Source organism: Bos grunniens, chromosome 5, assembly GCF_055505025.1.
Source record: "Bos grunniens cultivar Pamir isolate PY7600 chromosome 5, Bosgru_T2T1.0, whole genome shotgun sequence".
Classification (NCBI taxonomy): Eukaryota; Metazoa; Chordata; class Mammalia; order Artiodactyla; family Bovidae; genus Bos; species Bos grunniens.
Window position 1 is genome coordinate 1,025,821 of NC_141169.1, and position 26,037 is coordinate 1,051,857.

The 26,037-nt window shown below is 37.9% G+C and overlaps 2 protein-coding genes across 11 annotated transcripts in view; both read right to left on the reverse strand.

Moving 5' to 3' along the window:
- Nucleotides 1-3,912, reverse strand: part of LOC147371233 (ankyrin repeat domain-containing protein 26-like) — a 65,855-nt gene extending 61,943 nt beyond the window's left edge. Inside the window, 2 exon segments of the mRNA XM_086403679.1 lie at nt 2,863-3,036; nt 3,199-3,912. The gene's annotated coding sequence lies outside the window, so the exon portion shown is untranslated.
- A 3,988-nt stretch (nt 3,913-7,900) lies between these two features.
- LOC147371235 (frizzled-3-like) overlaps nt 7,901-26,037 on the reverse strand; it is a 53,286-nt gene continuing 35,149 nt past the window's right edge. For 5 of the 10 annotated variants that reach the window (XR_015163371.1, XR_015163372.1, XM_086398662.1 and 2 more), the window contains 9 exons: nt 23,936-24,006; nt 23,108-23,201; nt 22,023-22,135; nt 15,054-15,344; nt 13,970-14,173; nt 12,480-12,693; nt 9,994-10,039; nt 9,581-9,738; nt 7,901-8,884 (listed from right to left, as the gene is read on the reverse strand). Coding sequence is in view for 7 of the 10 variants with exons in the window: in XM_086398664.1 (XP_086254790.1) it covers nt 15,248-15,344; nt 22,023-22,135; nt 23,108-23,201; nt 23,936-24,006 (375 nt within the window). In the remaining 3 variants the exon portion in view is untranslated. Of the gene's footprint in view, nt 8,885-9,580; nt 9,739-9,993; nt 10,040-12,479; nt 12,694-13,969; nt 14,174-14,479; nt 14,762-15,053; nt 15,345-22,022; nt 22,136-23,107; nt 23,202-23,935; nt 24,007-26,037 lie in introns of those variants that run through there. The other 5 variants (XM_086398666.1, XM_086398663.1, XM_086398668.1 and 2 more) reach the window with 3 other exon arrangements.

Sequence of the window (26,037 nt, forward strand, 5' to 3'; positions counted from 1 at the left end):
TGAGTTTCCAAGCCTGCTTAAAATAAATGCTTAAAACAATTGCCCTCTATACTGTTACTAACTTCACAGGTTTTAAAGCTCTCATCTGCTTATGCCAGGGATCAGCAATTCTAACAGACACACTGCAAGAGTCTGTCCTGCCGCTGACACCAAAAAAGGCTCATGGGTTACTATTACTGCAGTCAGGAAAACCCTGTTGGTAACAAACATCTGTTGACCTAATGACCTGGATGATAAGTGAAGGTGCAAAATCCTTAAAGGGTCAGACTCTACAGACGAAGTGACTTCGCCATGAGCAAATCGCTAAAAACTCTTGGAGTGTCACTGAATGATGAGTGGTTGGAAGGAAAAGGAGTTATCGTTCAAGCCCATAGATATTGCCAAAGATACTCCTTTTAATGTCTCAAACACAGGGGCAGAGAAAAAGTCAGGCTAATATTGTTGGAAAGGAGGGAGCTAATGGAAGTAGCTAGCACTGATCAAACTCCAACGCTTCAGGACACTACTTTCTTTTGGGAAGGGTGAATTTAGAAATTACATGTATTCACTCCATAGTTATTCATCAAGGATTGGATCAGAATCTCAAGGGAATAGTTCTAAATACATACGTCCAAGCGTTCCTCGATTTACTCAGTCAAAATCTACAGCGAACAGCCTAGGCTTATACATTTTTAAAATAAGTTTTCCCAAATAATTGTGGTTCACCAGCAGAATATAGCTGAGAATTAGTGCAGCAACCACTCCACTCTCATCTCTTACTCACATGGCCAATTCCTTCTCTTTACATGAAGGTTTGAATAAAAAAGAAAAGTGTAAGAGGCAAGAGTTATCAAAACTGCAATTTTTAAAATTTTCCTGGGTAAACAGTGGTAGAACAGGGACTAGTAAACCCAAAAGGCAACCTGATCTCATTATTTATAAACCCCTTACTTCCTTCCCATCAAGACATTCTAGATGGGAGAGCAGAGTCTAGACTCTTATCTAAGTGGATGGTTCTGCCAGAAAAGGATAATATCAGGTAGTTATTTGCTCTTGTCTCTTAATTCCCACTTAATCACCACCTGTTCACTGTCAGTCTGTTTTGATCAGAGTCTTCTTAAAACTGGCACCTAGGCAAGTCTACAATTCACTCACATACTTTTTCAAAATAACAACTATTATCCCTGAAAACTGAAAAGCATATCAGAAATATATAAACTGAAGGGAATAAAAAGCCCAAGCCAAAATCTCGGGACTTCCGTGGTGGTCCCGTGGCTGGGTCTCAGTGCTCCCAGGAAAGAGGGCCTGGGTTCGACCCCAGGTCAGGAAACTAGATCCTACATGCTGAAACAAAGCCCAGCTCAGCCAAATAAATAAATATTAAAATAAATAAATCCTCTTCTTGGCATTTCCCAACTTCCAAAATTCCAGCTTGACTTGCACTTTTCACTTGCTTGCTCCTTTACCTTTCCTTTTATCCTCTTAAGACTTGGGCGATGAGAGAGAAACTGTGTTTATATAAACCATTTTTCATAAAATGGGAATTTGTGAACAGCAGCAAGATTTCTAATATGTTATAAAATGCTTTCGTTATGTTTGAATTTTAATACAAAGTCTACTGAGGTAAATTTTTCTTTACTGTGTTATTTTAGACTTATTACAAAAAAAAAAAAAAAACCCTTAAGTGGGGGAAAAATATTTGGAAAATGTTTTACTTTTAACAAGTGCAGTGTTATCATGAATACCAGCCATAAATGCATAAAGGAATGCTTTACTCTCTAATGCTTGAGAAATATCATGATTTAAAGCAAAATCTTAGACAATTTGGTTCCTTCAAAGTACTTTCACTCAGGGAAGGCTGGAGCTTCTAAAGAAGGAAAACTGAGCCCACCTGTGAGAGTGGAGGGAGTTCCTGGCAGGGCTGCAGCTGCAGGACGTCACGTGTGTAAACAGCAGGAAGGGCGGCTTCGCCATCACCAGCTCCACATGCACAGCTGCAACCCCACCGACTAGCTCCCCAGGGCTGAGCGCGGGAGACCCCCAGATGTACATCGCAGAACAAGCGGTCACCAGCACAAGTGAACACCCTTGCTGGGAGTCAAACATGACCTGACCCTCTTGGCTGGATCTCAGAACTGGGGTCCTGGAGGGCTCAGGGCTCCAGGCCTGCTACCTTCCAGGCCCACTTGCACTCACACAGCTCCCCCTCATGGGCACTGGGTCTCCCTCCTCCTCCCACCTACCCCCAGGGGCACCTATTCCCTGAGCCCCTGGACGCAGCCACTCCTCACATCACTTCACTGCCCCCAGGCCTTCATCATTTGTGGGCTCTGAGCCTACCACACACTCCTGGGCACGTTCTGATGGGAAATCTTCCTTCTGGGGTAGATGGCTGGCTGGGAGACAGAGCTTTGCCCTCTCTATGGGCGAAAACATTTTTACCCACCCCCTGCAGTGGCTTTCGGAGAAGGCAATGGCACCCCACTCCAGTACTCTTGCCTGGAAAATCCCATGGATGGAGGAGCCTGGAAGGCTGCAGTCCATGGGGGCGCTGAGGGTCCGACACAACTGAGCGACTTCCCTTTCACTTTTCACTTTCATGCATTGGAGAAGGAAATGGCACCCCACTCCAGTACTCTTGTCTGGAGAATCCCAGGGACGGGGGAGCCTGGTGGGCTGCCATCTATGGGGTCGCACAGAGTCGGACACGACTGAAGTGACTTAGCAGTAGCAGTAGCAGCAGTGGCTTTGGAGTTGTTTCCATGGTAACAGGGCTTGATGGACACTATTCAGTTTACCTATTTACATAGTTAGAAATAAAACACTTCTAGTTTAAAAAAATGGTTTGCAAATATTTTGTAAATAAAGTTAGTTGAGATATACCTTGTTCCTGGCTTCTATATTGGTGTCGCAGGAAAGCAGCTTTGCTGCGAGTGATACATTCTGGCAAAAGACAGCCTAGTGGAGAGCGGTGTTCCCACAGATGTCCATGACATTTGGGTCAGCACCATGCTCCAGCAGAAGAGTTGCACACTCCTCTTCTTGGCATTCTATGGCCTGTCAGTGTTGCGCCAAGAAACAGAGTGTAAATTCTAGGAATTCAAGGTAAACAGTCCACAAGCTTCACCCGTTTGCTATATCTAAATGATATGAATTCACTTTTAGTCTTAGTAGTTAAATCACATCCACCTCGTGTGGACACAGTTTGCTGCCCCATACCCTCATCAGCGCTGTCCTGTTTTCATTGTCACAGAGGTTAAGCAGGCATTTTCCCTCCAGGAGCAGAGTGATCGCTGAATGGCCATTGGCACAGGCCAAGTGGAGGGCAGTCCTATGAAAGCAAGAGGAGTTTTCAGGAAACTGTAGTGTTACTGTTTCAAAACAATTGTTCCTGTGATTGAAAACATTCACCGCTGAATGGCCATTGGCACAGGCCAAGTGGAGGGTAGTCCTATGAAAGCAAGAGGAGTTTTCAGGAAACTGTAGTGTTACTGTTTCAAAACAATTGTTCCTGTGATTGAAAACATTCAATAGCATGCTATTCCTATGGCTCTAAAACAAATATTTTGTTTCCTTCTGGAGAAAGAACATTATATATTAGCATTAGCTCTTAACACAGTAATGAAAGGACAATTTACTTGAATAGAATGACCATGACCTTGAGATTCAGCTCAACTTGGGTTTGAATTTTACTGTCACTCTGTCACTTAGCTGTCGCTCAGCCTGTGCCTCAATTTCCTCATCAGCAAAATGGAGAAAGAGAAGTAGTTCTCTCACAAGACAGCTCTGTGATGCTTAAATGAGATCCATGCAGAGTTTAGAACCATTCTTGGCACAAGTAACAGCTCAGTAACTGTTAGGTAATATAATCATACTTATTACTATTACTACTATTTTACAAGGACAACATCTCAATGAAGTCAAAGGATATCATACCTCCTTTGCAGATACATTTTGAGGATTACAGACAACACCGTACTTCAATGATTCTAGTACGCTCATTTTCTGACATTTTAACATCTCTGACATCGGAATGAAATTTATAATTCACAATGTCTGTACAACTATAATTGGTAGCATTTTTGTTTGCTCATTTCTCATTTTTCCTATTGATCTAATTAGCATAAGGTCTTTTTGTCTAAAGTTGCTTCTTTTTAATTAAAATATAGATGATGCATATTACATATTATTATATATTACAGGCACACAGCATAGTGATTCACAATTTTTATAGGTCATACTCCATTTAAAGTTATTATACGATATTTGCTATATTCCCCATGTTGTACAATACATCCCAGTAGCTGGCAGGATTTTAGTTCCCCCACCAGGTATTGAACCCTGGGCCCACAGCAGTGAGTCTTAACCACTGGACGACCAAGGAACTCCCTAGATTCCCTTGACTTCTAAAAAGGCTCAAAGTTGTCAGAAAATATCAATTCTCAAAGAAAATTCTAAAAAAAAAATTGGAAGTGAGAAATCATTTTTATCTGTGCCACATTCCTATTAGTGCCAAAAAGACAAGCCCTGTCCGATAATCTGACTTGACTATTGACAGCTTGATCTACAGAGAGTTTTAAATTTTTTGTGTTGTTAAAATGTTAAATCAACATCCAGGTTTCTTTTCTTTTCTTTTCTTTTTTTTTTTTTTTGTGCCGAAATCCAGGAAACTCCAGAATTCTTACTTTTGAAATCATTCTTAGAAAGGTCTTTGGGGTGGGAGGGAGGCTCACAAGGAAGGGGATATATGTATACTTACAACTGATTTATGATGTTATACAGCAGAAAACAACACAACATTGTTTTTTAAAGCAATTAATCTTCAATTAAAACAAAATTAAGGTTAAGAAACAGTAGAAATAGAAAAAACAGAAGGTCTCTGTCAGCAGATAAAAAATGTATAAATAGGAATCTGAGTTTTATTCTGGTACTTTTCTCACTGTGCCTATTTGAAATGTTTGATCCATACTCTATCTGAGACTTTTTGCTGAGATAAAAATTGAGTTACTTTTCTCTTTTACCAGGTTATTTCTCCACCATCTACACACAGTTTATCATTTCTAACAGAAAAGGTCATCATTTTCAAGTTCTAAAGTTTTATATACATTTGGGTGTTTGGGCATTCTGTTCCATTCATTTCTCTATCTTTTGTTAGTAAATAAACACTTTGTGGGCACGTATAGCACATTTTGATATCAAGAAGGGCAAATCTTCCTCTACGATACAAAACTTTTAATTTCATCACAACAATTAAAGACAGCGTATGTAACCCAAAATCTTTAAAACCATGAAATGTTGATTTGGTTTAAATATACATACCATACATCCTAGGAAAATGTCTTCCTATTCAAGAACACAGCCAACTTCCTACTTCAAAGCTGTCTTCTAAGGTCCTTCAGCAAAGAACACATATACCTAAGTGTACACTGATATAAAATGGATATTGAATTGTAGCTGAAGAATTTTTAATCCAGAAGTTGATTTGGCATGGGAATTATTTTGCTCACTATGCAGTTTTCTGTAATATATAACCTTATGGTATAAAAAATGTATACATTAAAAATAAGATATTGACAACATCAGAAATCTGTCCACTGCCATGATCCACAATTGGTGATCCATGAAGAAATGCTTTCATAAATCACATGAGAAAATTTTTGAAAGCCAGAAGGTTCAGAAGATTTCTTGAAGGCTATATAACTTGAGAGCTTTTACTAATGAGTACATCATACTAAACCATGCAAATAAAAAGTAGGAGGAAGAAAGGAAAAACAGATGCTATTCATGTTTCATTTCATTTTTGTGATTACTGACATTCAGTTAAATGACTTCAAAACTATCAGTAAAGCTCTGTAAGGGGAATTATAAGTGGGTCCAAAACCAACTAAGGCTTTTTGCTGCCTATAAAGTCTGTGGGGTGCTGGATCCCAGGAAGGTATCCAGGAGCCTTGGAGGGGAAACTCACAGGAGGGATTTCTGCCAGGCCCTTCCACCCAGCTTACCTGTTCATCTTGTCCCTGTCGTTCAGGCCATTTTTTCCAAACAACAGAACAAGCTGCACTTTGGCTACGTTGCCCACAATGGCAGCTTTGTGACTCTTTCTGAGGTCTTTGTCTCGGATGCGGTACCCGGGCTGGAAGTTGATTCCATGACCACTGTCTCTCACTGAGTTGATGGAGGAGCCAAAGGGCGACACACCCTTCTTACTCCCGAAGCCAAAAATCTTTTTCATCGCAGAACCTACGGACTCCAAACACACCTCACCTCTCGCTCGGCTCTTCACAGTCCCCTAAACCCAACAAGAGCACTACAGGTAAGCCAGAGCTGTCCGGTCACAACCTCCCAGCTGGGAAGCTCAACGGTTTGGAATCTTTCATCCCAGAATGATCATTGCTAAGCAACACCTCTAAACACATTGCCCATGCGCACAGAGGCCTGGCGTGCCAGCCCAGTGCTCATATGCAAGAACTGTAAGTTCATTTCCTGAAAGAAACAAACCATATCAATAAACCCTTACCTAAACTAAGAAGGAAAGAGAGGAAACTGAAATACAGAAATGAAAGTGACATTAAAACTTTGTAACTGTCAAAATAACTATAGTATCCAAAGCAATCTAGAGATTCAGTGCAATTTCTATCAAATTACCAATGGCATTTTTCACACAACTAGAACAAAAATTTTTACAGTGTGTATGGAAACAAAAGACCCCAAATAGACAAAGCAATCTTGAGAAAGAAAAGTAAGAGCCGACAGAATTAGGTACCCTGACTGCAGACTACTCTGCAAGCTTCAGTAATCAAAACACAGTACTAGCACAAAAACAGAAATATATTGAATGATCACTGGAACAAGAGAGAAAGTCCAGAGAAAAACCTACGTACCTGTGGTCAATTAATCTAGGATAAAGGAGGCAAGACTATACAAAGGAAAAAGGACAGCCCCTTCAATAAGTGGTGCTGAGAAAACTCAACAGCTACATGTATAAGAAGGAAATTAGAACTCAAAATGGATTAAGCACCTAAATATAAGACAGGTCCTGTAAAACTCAGAGGACAATATGGGCAGAACACACTCTGACATAAATTACAGCAGGATCTTTTTTCATCCACCTCTTAGAGTAATGAAAATAAAAACAGAAATAAGCAAATGGGATATAATTAAACTTAAAAGCTTTTGCACAGTGCAGGAAATCGTAAACAAGACAGATGACAACCCACAGAATATTTGCAAATGATGCAATTGACAAGGGATTAATCTCCAACATATTCAAATAGCTCAAAGAGCTCAATATCAAAAAACAAACAACCTGATCAAAAAATGAGTATAAGATCTAAATACACATTTCTGTAAGGAACACCTACAGATAACCAAAAAGAACATGAAGGATGCTCAGAAAGGATGCTTTGCATCACTAATTATTATAGAAATGCACAAATACTACAATAAGGTATCATTTCACTCCAATCAGAATAGCCACCATCGAAAAATATACAAACAATAAATGCTGGAGAGAGTGTGGAGAAAAGGAATCCTTCTACACTGATTATGGAATGCAACTAGGTACACCCACTGTAGAAAACTCTATAAAGGTTGCTATAAAAACTAAATATAGAGTTGCCATATGATTCAGCAATCTCAGTCCTGGGCATATATCTGGAGAAAACCATGATTCAAAAAGGTACATGCACCCAATGTTCACTGCAGAACTATTTACAATAGCCAAGACATTGAAGCAACCTAAGTGTCCATCAACAGAAGAATGGATAAAGATGTGGTACACACACACACACACACACACAAGGAAAATGGAATATTACTTGGCCATAAAAAGAAATAATAATGCCATTTGCAACAACGCAGATGGATCTTGAAATTACAATACTAAGTGAAGTAATTCAGACAGAGAAAAACAAGTATCACATCACTTACATGTGGAATTTAATAAAAAATAAACTTATTACACAACAGAAACCAACTCAAAAGATCTCAAAATCAAATTATGGTTATGAAAGGGGAAGCATGAGTGGAAGGACAAATTAGGAGATTGGGGTTAACATATATACACTATTTTCTAGTAGTCATGTATGGATATGAGATTTGTACAATAAAGAAGGCTGACTGCCAAAGAATTAAGGCTTTTGAACTGTGGTGCTGGGAGTAGACTCTCAAGAGTCCTTGGACTGGAAGGAGATTAAACCATTTAATCCTAAAAGAAATCAATCCTGAATATTCATTGGAAGGGCTAATGTTGAGGCTGAAGCTTCAATACTTCAGCCACTTGATGTGAAGAGCTGACTCATCAGAAAAGACCCTTATGCTGGGAAAGATGTAAGGCAGGAGGAGAAAGGGGACCACAGAGGACGAGAGGGTTGGATAGCATCACCAACTCAATGGGCATGAATTTGAGCTAACACCACAAGATAGTGGAGGACGGAGGAAGCTGGCAGGCTGCAGTCCATTGGTCACAGAGTCGGACACCACTGAGTGACTAACACTTTCACTTTGAATATGGAAAACTTAACAGCGCTGGTTTTTAAATCGCTTAAGTTAGCTGCAGAGAAAATACTTAGTATCAAAAGTACTTAGATACTACTGTTTAAAAGTAGTATTACTACTACTTAAAAGCAGTACTTTTAAAATACCATATAAATTTTCATCATACACACAAAAATATTTCCCTTTAATAAAGATTTTCTCATCATGTTTAATGAGAAACAACTAAAATGTCATGAAAACAGTCCAGAAGGGAAATTTTTACTATTTATCTTTCAGGTCATATATTTTTTCTTCAAAATCTGTACATATTCTTGTGATGTTTTCAAAAGCAGGTCCTGAGACAGATTTGACCCATCTGTAGCTCCTAGAGGAGACAATCCACAGGACTCAGATTCAAATTCAGCAGCAGCTGGAAAGAAAAAGGATTACATTCTTTATCTAAAATACTTAAACAAACAAACAAAAAAAAACCTTGAGATATTTCTAAGTGCTCTGAAAAATGAAACATATCTATAAATGACAGAAAACAAAATACAAGATTAAAATTACATAATCAGCCCACAGTCCCACATGTGGCTGAGTATCAGAGCTTCTGGCTTTCTCATTCTTCATTCATTTACTCAATAACTATCTGCTAAGGTGCTGTGACAAACACTGGAATTACAAGATGAAGGTGACCCCAGTCACCCTGAGAAATGATAATGCCACAAACTGTAAAAATAGATCAACAGACAATTTCCATATGGAGTCATAAATACTAAGACAGGTATACAAGATGGCACAAGGAACACTCAGAAGGGACAGCTGGCTTTGTGTCAATACTGCCAGCTTTTTGGTGGAGGTGCTATGGAAGTAGCTACCTGAAGGACAGGAAAAAGTACAAGAGTCAGAGGGGAGAAGCACGTACAAAGACCAGAGGTGAGGAAACGAATCTGTGGGATCCTACACAGTCTGGCTGGTTAGATGCACAGCTAAGGGGCAGAGTAAGGTGGTGAAGAGATAAGGCCAACTACTTTGGAAGGTTGATGCAGGTGTTTGGAGCTTTTCCTGAGGGAAAGAAATAAACTAGTGATAAAGTCAATGACAGAAATTATAAAGCACCCACCAAGTGACAGCTACGCAAACATGACTGCTTGAGTCTGGGTGTTCTAGCCTTAACGACTACCAGACACTTGAGACGTTGATGAACTCCATGCTTTCTGAGAATGGTGTCAGGGTGCAGATGGACAGTTCCACAGCGATGGCAGTAGTACAGAAAGGATACTGCCAGAAATAAATAAAAATACATAGACCTTTTGAGATTTTTTTTAAACTATGGAACATGATGAATAAATGAGGAAGAATAACATTTTTCACTATAACTGCTCAGGCTTTCACATTTTTCATTAGCTATATAAAAGAAAAAAATTTTTAACATAGCATCTGTTATCCAAACAATGGAAATAGATACCATTTATTGTTTATAGTGTATTTCAGAAATCAATATCTAAATTTAATTCATACATTTTGGCAACATACCTTCTCTTAGTTCTCTAGTTATACTCCCGTCCAACTACTGCCGCATCTGAAATAAGTCAAATATTATTTATCTTTAAGTTAAGCAAGAGATATTATCATAGGAATGTTATACAGCTTACTAAATGTGACATTTAAATAATACTTTTAGAGACTAGACCTAACTTGAAGATTACTTAAGTAGAAAAATAATCACATAAATAAAAGAAAATGCATTCCTACTTATTCCGCTTATAAATAACAGAGAACATGTATATGGAACATTAATCTGATAAAAAGTACAATAAATATCAGTCTATCAACTACACATAATTTCAAACAATTAGAGAATGACCCACGATCCTAGGAATGACCCACATGATTACTATCTTCTCCCCCTAACAGCTCCTGCCCTAAATACATACTTCTGAGACCTTTGATTTCTAGGTGAAGATCCTATTCAAATGGAGGAAGTAGTTTGAGTTGAATGTTATTAAGAAGAACACATCAGCAATTTTCTTTAAACTTTTCCATTTAACAAAAACATAGAAAGGTGAGAAAATTATACACAATAAAACAATGTACCAGCAAGTTTTTATTCTAAAGGTGTTTAGTGAGAAGGATTAACACGTAACTGTTAGTTTCCAAACTATGTCCCATAGAAGGGGAAGGTCCCACAGGGGTCATTGCAGGGTTGAGGAACTGAGAAGTCAGAAGTGCAGGACCTCTGGCCACTCCTTTGGCTTAAAAGGCTTTATACTTGTCTCTGTTTTATATAATACGGTTCCACACAAAAGTTTTTTTTTTTTTTTTAAGAAAGGTTGTTTTCTTTGGAAAAAAAAAACAAAACTTTTTTTTAAGGTATGAGAGTCATGATTTAGGCAAAGTTCATAATTCTACAAAAGAAGTAAGAAAGCCAATGACTTTCTCACTGAGTCCAGAGTCCTATGCCAGCTACTTCCTCAGATTAAGAAAAAACACACAGATTTTTAACTACAACACAGAGACAATGAATATGTAAAACCTTCTTACATAGTTCAATAATGCTTGTGGCATGACATGACATAGTTGCTTTCTAACTAAATCATGTTTTAAAGGCAAGAACAAGAATAAATTATTGTCAAACTCCTATATGTAGCAGTCATTTGATATAGTTAATTTATAAAGCATACATTTTTTTAAAAACACACAACAGGGAACTTGAAGGAGAAAAGTTTCAAGGTGAGGACTTACACTCCTACCCTCCTTATGAGAGGTGAGGAGATTTACCTAACCGGTGAGTTTGGGAGAAGGAACTTCTCCCAAAGTGCTTGCTTGGTTCCAAATCTCTATTTTGAAAAGACGCATGTGCCCACAGCACCGTGAACTTGGGTGTGCAGTAGGCAGCCTATGTCTGGGACGGGGGTCAAGCATTTGCTTCCTCCTCTTTGGCCTGCATGGGGAAGTGTCTGACTTGGGATGAAGTGTTCAGAGGCCCGCTGTGACTGCACAGCTAAAGCACGTCCTCCAGTTTCACAGCTCTCAAGTACTAAGACCCAATGTAGATGCAGTGCTGTCAAAGAAACCTTAATTGCTCTCCTACGATGGCAAGAAGCCAAATGAGAAAACAGGTTGAGACTGCACTTAACAAGGGCTACTTTCCATCATCACAAACATCAGGAAAACACCATTAAAACTATAAACCTGTGTGCACTGACTGAAATGGATATTTTAATCACAATGATTGAACAGTGAAAACTGGTTGCAATTTAAAGACTCCCCATCATTGCTATCTTAAATACCCTTCATCCACGTGATGTCAAGATAAAGTGAGCTTCAATTATAATGTTTAAATGTTTGAATTAACTACAAATCTAGAAATATTCTACAAATGCTCAGTAAGATTGTTCTTTTAAATTTTAAATAAAAATGCTATAGGTAAAATAGCAATTAAAGAAAATGACAAAAAATGTCATTTTTGTAAGAAACGACAAAATGTAAGAAAATGACAAAAAATGTTAAGCTAAAACTATAAATTAATGTTTTGGTTTAGTATTGTAAGTTTATTTAATTCATAAAAAGGATTTATCTAGGATTCCTTTAAACAAAAAGCATCCATATGTGGTTAGTGTTTAGATGCCAGTGATTCACTTATGCTTAGAGGCAGAAAAACTTCGTTGGGTACAGCAGAGCTTGGAAATGAGTATGAACCATTGCCAACTGAAATCAATTAGGAAGTGAAACATCTGAAAGAATACTTTGGATATTAGGCAATAATATTTCATTTCTAAAGTAGAATTTAAACTCAGCTTTTCAAGAAATTTAATAATTTAGCAAGTATCTCTTAAAATCAAGAATTCTGGGACCAAAAAATAATCAAATTTCTGTCTCCTTTATTAGCACGGCTAATTATGACTTTTACTTAGTGTGCATTAAGTCAAATAAACAACTCAGAAATTCACCAAATTAAAAACAAGGATCATTCATATTAGAAATCTAAAACCCAGTGAAAAAAAGATAACAGAACTAACCTCGGTCAAGTAAGTCTCCATGCTGTTATTCGAAGGGCATTGAATTGAGGTAGAGAAACCTACGTTTGCTCCATTGAGCACTAAAGGATTATTGAAAGTTCCAACACAAGGGGGCTCCAGGACTGGCCTTGTGCTAAGAGTGCTGAGTAAAGATTTGTTCTGCTCTTTCTCCACCTCAAGTTTGGTGCTGATCACTGCCAGCCTCTCATGAGTGCTGGGGAAGATAGAAAACACCACCTTAATGATTTGCATTTTTAAAGTTGCCATATAATAAGTGGAATTCCCAATAAATTCTTTGAACACAGAAAACACAGAGCAGACCTCCTATAAACAGTGATAGCTGTAACCTTGTTCTGAAGAAGTACACATGTGTCTAGGGCTCTTCAAGTAACAAGTCACGGCTGGGACAGGAAAGAAAGGGCATCAGAGAGAAAGGAAGGTGGCCTCACAGTGACACCTACTGCCCTCTGGGACACACCTGCCTCCATGAAACAGTTCAGGGATGAAGAAACACCCCATCCCACAAAGCCACTTTCAAGCAATTGCTTTCACCACTCTTGTATACACGTTTCACTCATGACCTCGGACAAATTAAGCTTTTGGCTCTGAGGAATCATCTAGAGTCACAATCTAAAGGGGAGGAAAAGAAAGTCAATGGGTGATTGAAAAGAGCTAAAACAGCCCCAGGAACAATTACAAGTATCCTCTGCTTTTTCAAGGTTCACTTTATGTTACTTCACTTCTAGGAAAGGCCTACGTCAGCATGTTTTTGATAATCAAAAAAAAAAAATTTTTTTTGGAAGACTTTTTGATTTCATATAAAAAGGTTCAGCGTACGTTTTACAGTGAGAGGCATTGTGCTCCCCAAACAGGGAGACTGGCCCCACTGAGCTCCTTCCCTGGAAGCCACACCCCATAGATCTCAATGTCAAGTCACCACAACCCTGAACCCTATATGGAAGCACCTGTACTTCACTTGTGCATATTCATTTTAGGCTTCAAGTAGCAGAACGTGCCCTCAGGTACCTGCTTCTTTGCTGTATGCTGTTTTGGCTTATGAAAGGCTTCCCAGGAATGCTCTGCTTTCAGACAGTGGGAAAACCTGGACTAGGCACTGGAGGTGCCATCTGCCCTTTCCATTCTCCACACCCCCACCCTCAGTCAGGTCACTATACTATTTCTAGCCACTCTGTGAATTATCCTCTTTCTCCCCTGTGTTAATTGCCCCCAATTTCACAAGCATGCCTTTATGCAGTGTGCTGCTGCTGCTAAGTCACCTCAGTCGTTTCCAACTCTGTGTGGTAAAACTTAAAAGGACACAGTATTAATAGTTTGTCTTAGGGCCGCCCTCTAACAGTGACCATCTAGTTAGCTTTCACTTCCTGCTAATCTCATAAACTGCGCTCTATAAAAATTGGGCTTTAGAGACAAATTAACGAACTAAATTTACTTTCTGTGATTCTGTGTTTTGACATACTTGTCTAGTTTACCTTCCAGTGACTTTCTAACTTCTAGTTCTACTAGGTAGAGTTGCTTGTATTTTTCCAATTCTGCTTTATGAGAATCTTCTTGCAAAGTTTTCACCTTGGAGAGTTCAGATTCCAGGTCTTTAATTCTGAGTTCCATCTGACTTGTTATGGAAGCATTATTCTTCTCTTGTAACTGCTCTACGTCCTCCTGAGAGCTGCTTGTATCTAAGGCAAATTTAAAAAGATAACATTTTCAAAATAATCATTAACCTGGAAAATGATATTTGCTCCCTTTAGTTTTGAGTCAGTGATTCAGAAAGCAATTTTAAAGGTAAAAAAAAAAAAAAAAAGAGCAGAAGTTTAGAACAATTATCATCAATGTGAAGTGAATTAAATGTGAATTATAAAATTAAAGTGGAATTATTGTTATAGTGGTGCTTATATAATCTGATAATTCAAAGAACAAGAATATCAACTTAAAATTTTAAAAATTGAACAAGACAACTTAAAAATAATTCAAGAGGATGGTACCAGTTCTGCTGCTGCTGCTGCTAAGTCACTTCAGTCATGTTCGACTCTGTGCAACCCCACAGACAGCAGCCCACCAGGCTCCCTCGTCCCTGGGATTCTCCAGGCAAGAACATTGGAGTGGGTTTCCATTTCCTTATCCAATGCATGAAAGTGAAAAGTGAAAGCGAAGTCGCTCAGTCATGTCTGACTCTTAGCAACCCCATGGACTGCAGCCCACTAGGCTCCTCCATCCATGGGAGTTTCCAGGCAAGAGTACTGGAGTGGGGTGCCATTGCCTTCTCCAGTACCAGTTCTAAACCACAATATTTTCTTTTCCTCCGAGTAATCTTGTTTTATACCAATTGGTCTTATAAATGAAAGGATTCTCTAGTGAGAATCATTCTGATAGGTCAATTTGGTGATAACTGTGATGGAAACAGAAATATTTAAAGGGAGAAACAAGTGTCCCCTTCCTTCCAGAAAACTACCAAACCAAATGTTCTAAGGGAAGTAGAGGAAACACATAAGCTGTATAGATCCCAAAAGTAATTTACAATGAGGTCAATTCAAGCACATGACAGATGAACAAATTAACCTGCAAAAATAGGTTGACTTCCTTTAATTTCTCTACAAGATCCTGTCTCGCCCTTTCTTCCATCTCCTGTTTATACTGCTCTACTTGACTGTGTTCTATCATATTCATTTCTATATGACTTCTGAGGTTCACTACTTCTTGCTCCAACTTCTTTTTATTCTTCTCCAGTTTTTCACATTTCTTTTGCATTCCTTTCATAGATAATAACTCCTCTTGAAGAACTTGATTTTTTGCATCCAGGTGCAGACATTTAGAAGATGCAGTTTCCAGCTCTGCTGTAAGATCATCAATCTGCAAGAATAAAACAATACTGTTTGGTAATGAGGCAAGTGGACTGAGCACAGCCTAACTCAAACCCAGGATCAAATAGATACGATAGTATCTGTATTGTAGAATGTAGGACCAGGGATTACTCAGAGAATCAAGAGAGAAGTTCAAACCACCAAGAGTCACAAAATATATTCTTCACTGTCATCATCTTTGTCACACAACATTTGCACTTGATTTTACACTCATTTCTATTTTTTCTCCATAAAATGACTACAAGTCACCTCTTAGTAGAATGTCTCTTTCTCCTCACCCCCCATCTTAATGCCGCATGTTTTAAAGAAGTTTGAGGGATAATGTATTGAGTTATCTAGGATTGAGTTAATAAACGCTTCCCAAAAGAAGATTGTGAAAATAAGACTCTCATTAATAAATCTTATGAATATGGATTCTAATCCCATAAGTCTTTTACTGAACCCTATAAATAGTTTTTTCTAATTTGAACTGCATTCCAAACAAAAATAATTCAAAAGGTTAAAGAAATCCCATCTCCTAATAGCTTAGTGAGATGATCCATACATTTTTCTGAACAACAACAACCAAAAATGCCTCACTCTTGTAACCATTTGTTACTTTTCACAGAACAGAACATACCAAACAAAACAACAAATAAAATTTGCGGGAATTTCAGTGACACTGAGTTGCAAAGAACTTTCCTTTAGATAGAATGATTACTCGGTAAGTCGAGGTGAGTGGAGGTGGGGGTATTGAAACTGTCTACAAATTCTTTGACACTTTTCTCTGAAATTCCCTCCCCTTAAATATGTTCTGGCCTCAGTAACTGATTTCTACTTGACAGAGTCTGGGGAAACTGACTTCTGCTCTGTGGGAAAGCCCACCCTTAGCATCAGTCACTACGCTGCGAAGGAGCCCAGACCACATACTGAGCACCTTGTCAGTGCCCTCACTGACTGCCCCCAACTAATGTCCCATCCAAAAGCCAGCTCCAACTGCCAGACATGTGCATGAACTAATCTTCAGATGACTCTGGTCCCCACCTTCATGACATCCCAGCTGATGCCGACTGGAAAAGAAATGTGCTGGCCTCACTCAATGAGCCTTGCCCCAACACAGATTTGTGAACAAAGTAAATGCCGTTTTGAGCCACTAGGCTTTGACGTGGTTTATTATACAATTTGCTAGCAATAAATACCTGGCACAGATACTGATACTAAAAATGCCATTAAAAAAGAACTAAAAGATGTGAGAATGCCTTTCAACCTGGAGGTAAGTGGGATCTGAATGGATGCAGAGAAAGAAATGAAAACCCAAAGGGCTTCATGACATTGTAAACTGAATCCTGATGGCCCTTAAAGAGGCTGCTGGGGACAGCTTTTAGGCAAGAGAAGAAAACAACACTGAAACACAGGGGAAAGGAGACTCTTCCTACGAACCAGCTGAAAGTAACATCAATGAGAGGGATAAGCTATCAAAAAAATAAAAGGGGAAGGACTATTAAATATAAAGGAACCAGGCTCAATTATATTTGGGTTCAATATCTGTTATCTCCTTTACAGCATTTCCACATGTCCAATGGTCACATGATGATAAAAGAGAGAAATAGCTTCTGGGCTAAGATCAAATCTAGGGTGCTGTCAGGAAAACATGGTCTAAAGGTGAAGCCTGTAGACTGTAAAACCCTTCATTAAGACCCTGGGAAGACTTAAGGTGGTGCCTCAAATTCCTTTAAAAATCTTAAGGGCATAAGAATTTTAAAGGCATCATCCTACAAAGCTTCATGAGAAGCCCAAGGTGCAGAGCTTCTCTCAAAAAAGATTTATGAGGGTAGCTTCTCCAATGACGTGAACCCCAATCCAGTTCACAGGACACTAAAAGCTTTAAAGAGAACCTTGGCAGCAAAAAAAACAGTGCTTGGCCTAACAGAGACCAAGACATACAAATGAGAATAGGTCTTTGGGATTTTCTTAGAAGTTCAATAAAGAGGAAGCTGGCTTAAGAAACATGACTCAGCTACAGACAGAGGTCATTTCTTAGGAAAAGGACAGCACACAGAGCCCAGAGGGTAGAGCAAAGGAGAAGCACTCCTATGGGCAGGACCAAGTCCTCATCAAAGAGCTTGCAGCACCAAACTGGACCTCAGAGCTGCTATGGACTACGGTGCCTCCCACTTCCCATTTCTGAACAGGAGAGTCTAGTCATTCAGCAGAATGGTGGGGGTGGCAGATAACTTGTCCCTTTAGTTCTCAAGTCTTAGTACTGAGAGGGTTGGGCTCACAGGGTCACACTCTAGAAATCACACCCAGAAACCTCATCCCCATGTGCCATCTGTACCCGATGAAGATGGTCAGACCTCTTCTTGAGCCTGGGCCTGACAATGTTAACAACTGAGACTTGTGAAGGAATGGGTAGGGAAAAGGGTACTTTTCATTGGAAGGAATATAAATTGTGGCCAGTGAGTAACTGTGCTAGTTTTTAAATGTACCCATTAGTTTTAAAAAACTTTATTCTGTAAGAGAGGTAGAATATAGGCCAAGTATAAATGACTTGCTTCTATTGAACAGAAGATGATCAAAGTGATGCTGTGTGAACTGCAAAGCGAGGTTAGAAAAGGCAGCAGAGCTTCTGCCTGGCTCTCAACCTGGGAACCAGGCTCCATGTTGCGAGGAAGCCCAGGCTGCAAAGAGAGCCTAGGTGTTCAGAGTAGGTGTTTCACTTGTCTGCCTTCACCAAAGTCCAGCTGACCACAGATACCAACTATCAGACATGGGAATGAACACACCTTCACCCGATTCCAGCCCCCGGCCCTCGAGCTACCCCACCTGAAGCCGAGGGGACGAGAAGCCATCCGTCCTGGCCACCTTTTCCTAAGTGTAGATTTTGAACAAAACCAATGTTGTTTATTGAAGCCACTAAACTTAAAGCTGATTAGGAAAAAACAGAAAAATGGATTTTTGAAAAAGAGAAAATAAACAAACATAACTTAAATTCATGTAGAAACTGGTCTCCTATAAACTGGAATATAATAAAAGGTGAGATTTTTAATGAAAATGTTGATGAGAAGCATATAACTAGAAGGAAGACTTAAGAACTATTCATGAAGAAGTTTGTTCAGGGTTCCCTTAAATGACAATTTCTTACAAATAGGCAGGTGTGACTCCTTAGAATTTCTGCTCAAGTTTGAATGCAATGAAGACTAGTAAGCAATGAGACATATGATTTGAACTATAAGAAATAACTAGAAATAGTTTAATTACCAAAATCAGACTTTTGACCTCATCTCAATTTACTAAAATTCTAAAAAGATGGGTAGCTTTGAGTAGTTACTAATCTAGAACTCAATCTTCATTGTCCTCTCCTCAGAGAGAGAAATAAAAGACCACGAGATGCCACTTCCTACTTGCTAGGATGGCTATACTCACAGAGACAGGCAATGACTAGTGTTGACAGGAATGTATAGAAATGGGAACATTTTACATACTCTGGATAAAAATATAAAATGATGCAGCCATGCTGAAAAACAGTATGGCAAGTCCTCAAAAGGTTAAACAGAGTTGCTATGTAATATAGCAGTTCTATTCATAACTGTATTCCCAAAAGAAATGAAAAAATATGTTCACACCAAAACTTAGACATAAATGTTCACAGCAACATTACTGACATTAGCCAAAAAGTAGAAACAACCCCAAAGGTCCATCAGATGATGAACGGATAAATAAAATGTGGTACGTCCATACAATAGGATATTATTGAGCAATAAAAGCAAGGAAATACTGATACATGTTAGATGTACCTTGAAAATATTACACTAAATGAAAGAAGGCAGTCACAAAGGATCCCATATTGTATGATTTCACTGACATGAAATGTCCAGAAAAGGGACATCTACACAGTCAGGGAGTGGAGTCATGGTTCCCGCAGGCTGGGAAGATCATGAAGGGAAAACTGGCACCCTTCTTTGGAGGGTGATGAAAATGTTCTAACGTGGTAATGCTTGTATAACTCTTTAAACACAATAAAGTTACTGAACTGTACAGTTTAAATGAATGAACTGCATGGTATGTTCATTAGATTTCAACAAACCTGTCACCAAAAGCAATAGATGCTTTGGGGTCATTAATGCTGTGCTGCTCAGCTTCAGATCACCAGCCAGGGTTCAAGACAGAGAGAGTCAAGAGTGTGCCCTTTTTATCTCAAAATGATATAGGGAAAAGCTGTCTTTTTTACTGGTGTCTAACCTAAAAAATTAATAGACAAATCTGTGTTTCACTGCTCAAAGCATGGAATGATTTATATTTCCCCAAATTAAGTGATTTTGGGGTTCTAAAACTGATTAAAAATTATCTTATGTTTTAGCCTATTAATTTGAATATCCATTTCAGTTTGACTGGTTTTTAAATCTCCATGGAAACTAAACTCCATTTTCATATTCATTTAACTTCCTTCTTGTCATTTTTAAGAGTTTCTTAAATCTGTAGAAATGTAGAGAATGAGTAAGTTCTTTAAGAGCAGATATTTAATAATTAAACAAATATATGTTCTATCAGATAAAACAAACAAATCTATAAATTATAATCCTTTCTCATTGTTTGAATTTAGTATTCCTTGAAAGCATATTAACTAAATTCTAATCTTAGATAAATATTATGAAGAAAAATTTTATCACATTTAAATATACTGTGTGTGATATATGTAATATATGAGTTCTTATAAATAAGTTAATGTCAATTTTTAGTATGCTAGTGTGAAATATTAATTTATTATTAAATATTAATTATAAACCAGAGATCAGTATTCAAGCTGAAGATGAAGAAATATAATATATGAATGTTTTTTGAAAAGACACAAGGGAGAGGGTGGGAAGATTTGGGAGAATGCCATTGAAACATGTATAATATCATATACAAAACGAGTCGCCAGTCCAGGTTCAATGCATGATACTGGATGCTTGGGGCTGGTGCACTGGGACGACCCAGAGGGATGGTACAGGGAGGGAGGAGGAAGGAGGGTTCAGGATGGGGAACACATGTATACCTGTGGTGGATTCATTTTGAAATATGGCAAAACCAATACAATATTGTAAAGTTAAAAAAATAAAATAAAATAAATAAATAAAAAAGAAAATGAAAAAAAAAACCTACTTTAAAATATTATATACTTATCAACATTCTAAGAAAGTTATCACATTTATCATTTACCCCAAGTTGACCTTTGTGCTCCTTTGTTACTTTACTTTTGCATCTGTTATAAACACTACAGCACATTGATATTAATTTTACCCTCAATAGTCAATTATCTTTTTAAAGATATGTGAAAATGAGATAACATTAATTGTCTTTAAGGAATTATGTATTAAAACATAATTAAAAGATATATAGTATTTGAAAGAAATGTAAAAATGCATAAACATTTGTTTCTACATACATGGTTTCCATTATTAAAGATAAATAAAAATATGACATTGTATCATTCAGCAAAAAAAAAAAAAGACACAAGACACATTTGTTCCTAGTGACCACAGTCTCTACAAAAAGAAAAGAAAGTAGATACAAAAAACTAACAAGATTCTCACTCAAAATTGAAAAAAACAAGAAAAATCTTTGGAGCCTGAGTTAAGCGGGAAATAACCCTGGCTGAGAGTTTTAGAAGAAAGGAAATCAGAAGAGAGAGAGAGTGTACCAGTCTCTTCCAGACTGTTTTAACAGATGTAGAAATCTTGCCCAGCACATTGTTAACAAAATGCAAAGCAATGTAGAGAAAATTAAAAGAGAAAAATATTAATGAGAATCAGAGAAGAACCCTTTGTATAATCATCCCTTGGCATCCACAGAGGACTGGTTCAAAAATCCCCCAACACTCCGTGGATACAAAATCCACGAATGCTCAAGTCTCCCTAAGCACATCTTCCCTATACTTTCAGTCATCCCTAGATCACTTACATTATCTAAAACAACATAAATGCTTCATACATAGTTATAAATACAGTGTAAACACTATGGAAATAGTTGCCAGCTTGAGACCAATCCAAGTTTTGCTTTTGGGGACTTTCTCAAATTTTTTTTCCCTGAATACTTTTGATCTTGGGTTGGCTGAATCTACAGATGATGAGGGTTAACCATACTCAGCAAAAAAACAGAAGCAGTTTTTTATCTTACTGATCAAAACATGGTCATTAATTTTATTATTCTTTAAGTTACACATAGATTTTTGTATGTACATTTTATAACTAAAATTTGGGGGCAAAAAGAAAATATAAGCCAAATCAAGATACTTTTTAATGTTGTTCAACAATAACACAGGTAGGTTTTTAGATAATAAATTCCTTGAATGATGAAGGGAAGGAACACAATTAAAAGAAGGCAGGATTACCAAAAAGAACAAAGATACTTTGCAGAAGTAAAAATTCAGCACAGATGATGAGGAAGAGAGTGACGTTACTATATGCAGAGGCACGGTTGTTTTAGAAATCATTACACGGTTTTAGAAATCATTACAGATAAGTATAACACTGTTGCACTCAAAAACATTTCAGATTGTGCTAACTTTCCACAGTAAACTTTGAAATAGGATAATGTGTTTAATTATGAAAATACACATAAAAATGAATTTGTGTCTAAGGTTTTAAATAAAATAAAACTATACTTTTATTCATAGTTGAGATTATCAGAAATATTAAAATCTTACCCAGTAGTCTCTTTTTCTAACTCACTGTTTTTCTTCTTTTCTTGGTCCAAGCTATTTTCCAGAGATTGTTTTAATTCAATGTATTTCTTTAATTGTTCCTTTTCATCCTCAGACTTAGAAAAAAACAATTTAAGAAAATTATTTTTAAACACCTAGAGAGACTTATTCTTTCTTAAAAATATTATTTCTCATGAGTTCACAAGTTAATATGAATCTATAGTAAACACAGTTTTTAAACCTGATTGATGCCAATTACAGATTTCAAAATTGATAATTTTTCTTAAAACAACTTAAAATGATTTTTCATTTCACCATTTTTCTGGAATTTAAATTGCCAACATTAAAAAAAAATTGCCAACATTTATTTGTTAAAAATAGACACTTTTACACATAAAATACTAAATGTTAATGAAAGTTTTTTTAAAGACTACCTATTTACATTTTACTTTCTAGAGATGCTCTAAAATAATTTTCATCAATGGTTCAAGATATTCCAGGTTTTGTTAAGTCACACTTTACTAAAATAATCTTTGAAAAATTCCCATGCAACCCCCATCTCTTAAAAAAAAAAATCCAACAAATGAAAAATACATTCGTTCAGACAAATGGTTCTATACAGACATAGTATTCATTCTTAATGAAGAGAACAAACTATAATATTTAAAATGATTCATTCTCAAAAATCTCACAGAAAGATCTGGATTACAAAAGAAACTCAAAATTCTCAATCAAATCATTACTCAAATTTATGGACTCAATGTTCAAAGCAGCATTATTAACAATAATCAGAAGGTGGAATTTCATTGACAGATGAATGAACAAACAAAATGTGGTCTATATAAAATATTGCTTTTGGACTGTCACAATTTTTAAAGTAAAATCTCACCATAAAAATCATTAATTTTATGAATTCAGTCGACTTCTTCTATAGAGGAATCACAGTACTAGTAGCAAGCAGTATCAATAAAAATACAATAAGCTAATCAATGAGACTTTTCACATTGTCCAAAATATTCTTATATGTTACTAGCAAAAAAAAATTAAAATCCTTTCTCAGTATGACAGACATTAAGAGGTTGACTTACCAATCTTGTACTTAACAGGTTTTTCTGAAGCTGTTCAATTCTGGCTGCTTGCTTTTTGACTGTAGTTTGTAACTCGGCATTTTCAATTTCAAGTCTAAAATGCAGATTTTAAAATAATTATTCCCACACATAGGTTTTTTTTTTTAAGATTTTTTTTAGATGTAGACCATTTTTAAAGTCTTTATTGAATTGACTGCAATATTGCTTTTGTCATATGTTTTGTTTTTTTGGCTGTGAGGCACATGGGGTCCTAGCTCCCCAACCAGAGATCAAACCCCCACCCTCTGCCTTGGAAGGCATAGTTTAACCCCTGGACTGTCACGGCATTCTTTCACACATAGATTTTTAAAATATCACACTGTTTTTGAACAAACGTCTGCAGGTTCAATTACATAGGTTCTTAGAATTTTGAAAAGTAGATGATTTGGCCACTGTACTGTTTTTCTATTTGTGACTAATCACCTTCCCTGGTGGCTCAGATGGTAAAGAATCTGCTGGCAATGCAGGAGACCCAGGTTTGATCCCTGAGTCAGGAAGATCCCCTGGAGAAGGGAATGGCAACCCACTCCAGGATTCTTGCCTGGAGAATTCCATGGACAAAGGAGCCTGGAAGGCTAGAGTCCATGGGGTTATGAAGAGTCAGACATGACTGAGCAATTAAAACTTTCACTTTTCACTTGTGGATAATGTGCAAGATATGGAAATAATGGGGGAAAATTATGCATCTCAAAACAGCTCAAAGCTGAAATGTTACACAGCTTCACGATAATGTGTTTATTATTACTATTGATCTACTCTCATATTATACTGTTTATCTGTAAATCGTACTTTTGGACGTGATCCTGTGTTTTCTCAGCACATCGCACAGCCTCTGTAAGTTGATCCTGTGCTTCTTGCAACTAAAAAAAAAGGAAAGAAAAAACAACTGTTTTAACTACTAATAACCTAGTAAATCTGCCATCATTGGTTTTTGTCTCTTTTGTCTGCTTATTGTTAACAGCTGCTTTCCTGCCATACAGCATAGATGAGTTGTTACAACAGACACCTTACAGTCCACAAAGGGAAAATATTTCCTGTCTGCCCTCTGCAGGTTACTGACCTCTCCACTCCCTCTGCACTCAAACACAACATCATCAATGCTTTAAATCAGATTTTCTCAAATAAACACACAAATTTATAAACTACTCAAATGGGGAAAGACAGAAAACTACCTTATGGGAAACAAATTTTTTTTTTATTTGGGCTCCACATCGGCCATCACTTTAAATATCCACATATGTAAATGACCACAGATCTTCCAGTGGTTATGAGAGCTAACACTGCTGTTGGTGACAACCGGATGCTTCAGGGACTAGTGTGAGAGGCAGTAGCTACACAGGAGCCAGAATGTGTGGGCCTGTGTCACAGTTTCATCAGTTCTGAGCTGTGTGTCCTGGAGCAAATCACTTAACCTTTCTGTATCTCAGTTTCTCCATCCATAAAATGGAGATAATGGTAGCATCAATCTCAGTGGGATGTTTGGGCTACAGTCCAACAGCACGGCATTTCTGAGGGGAGGAAACAGTTCCAGGGAAGCTGAGGGGTTCGCCAAAGGCCCCAGAGCTTTGGATGGCACAGCCAGAACTGTGGCTGAGGACTCCCAGCGGCCAGGCCTCTTGATCCTGGCCTCTCTCACCAGGTACATGTGTGGACAACTAGAATAAAAAATATGCCTGAGGGCTTCCCTGGTGGCTCCGTGGTAAAGAATCTGCCTGCCAGTGCTGGACATGCAGGTGTGATCCCTGCTATGGGAAGATCCCACATGCTATGGAGCCCATGTGCCACAACTGCTGAGCCTATGCTCTTGATCCTGGAAGACACAATGCCGAGCTCACATACTGCAACCACTGAAGCCCGTGAGCCTGTGCCTCACAACAAGAGGAGCCACTGCAGTAAGAAGCCCACACACCACTAGTTATGGCCCACTCTTACCCGAACTAGGGAAAAGCCCACACACAAAGATCCAACACAGCCAAAAATAAATACAATTGTTTGCCTTAAAAATGCATATCTGACAAAGAATCTGTACTCAAATTGTCCAAGAACACTAGAGCAAACAAGCCCATTCATAATTGGTAAAGATTGAAATAGATACCTGGCCACAGAGGGTATACTGATAGTAAACTATCCTACAGAAACATACTCAGGATACTGGTGGGACGCATGCACAGCCCCCTTTGGAAGACAGTCTGACAGTTTTTTTCAGTAACCACGTGGGACAAGCACTGAATTCTATACATGACAAGTGGTGGAAGCCAGGTGTTTTACCATTGGAATGGGAAGTTACAGAGAAACAAAAGGAAAGGTTCCAAGATCCATGGAGACATCATCACAAATTACCTTTAACTGAATATGTTCAAAGGTAAGCTGGAATACATGTATATATTTCCAAGTATTATCAGCTGAGCATCTTTAGCTCCTACATGTATGTTTTACATAATATTCTCTAATGAAAGGGAACAGGGAATGTCCCTGGTGGTCCAGTGGTAAAGGATCTGCCTACCAATGCAGGAAACACGGGTTCAGTCCCTGGTGCTAGAAGATTCCACATGCCCAGAGGCATCTAAGCCCCTGTACAACTACTGAAGTACTTGCATGCTCCAGAGCCCAAGTTCTGCAACCAGAGAAACTGCTGCAATGAGAAGCCATGGCATGGCAACTAGAGGGCAGCCTCTGCTCACTACAACTAGACATCTAGCAACAAAGACCCAGCATAGTCAAAAATAATTCAATGTTAGAAAAAATAAAAGGACAGAAGTTCTTTGAATAAATGACGGAGATTAGGGATGAGGCAGTAAATATATGAGCCAGGATAATCTTAAAGTATGAGAAAGTAAAGAAACTAAAGACAACCATCAAGCTGTCCCAACTGATAAAAATGAATGATTACA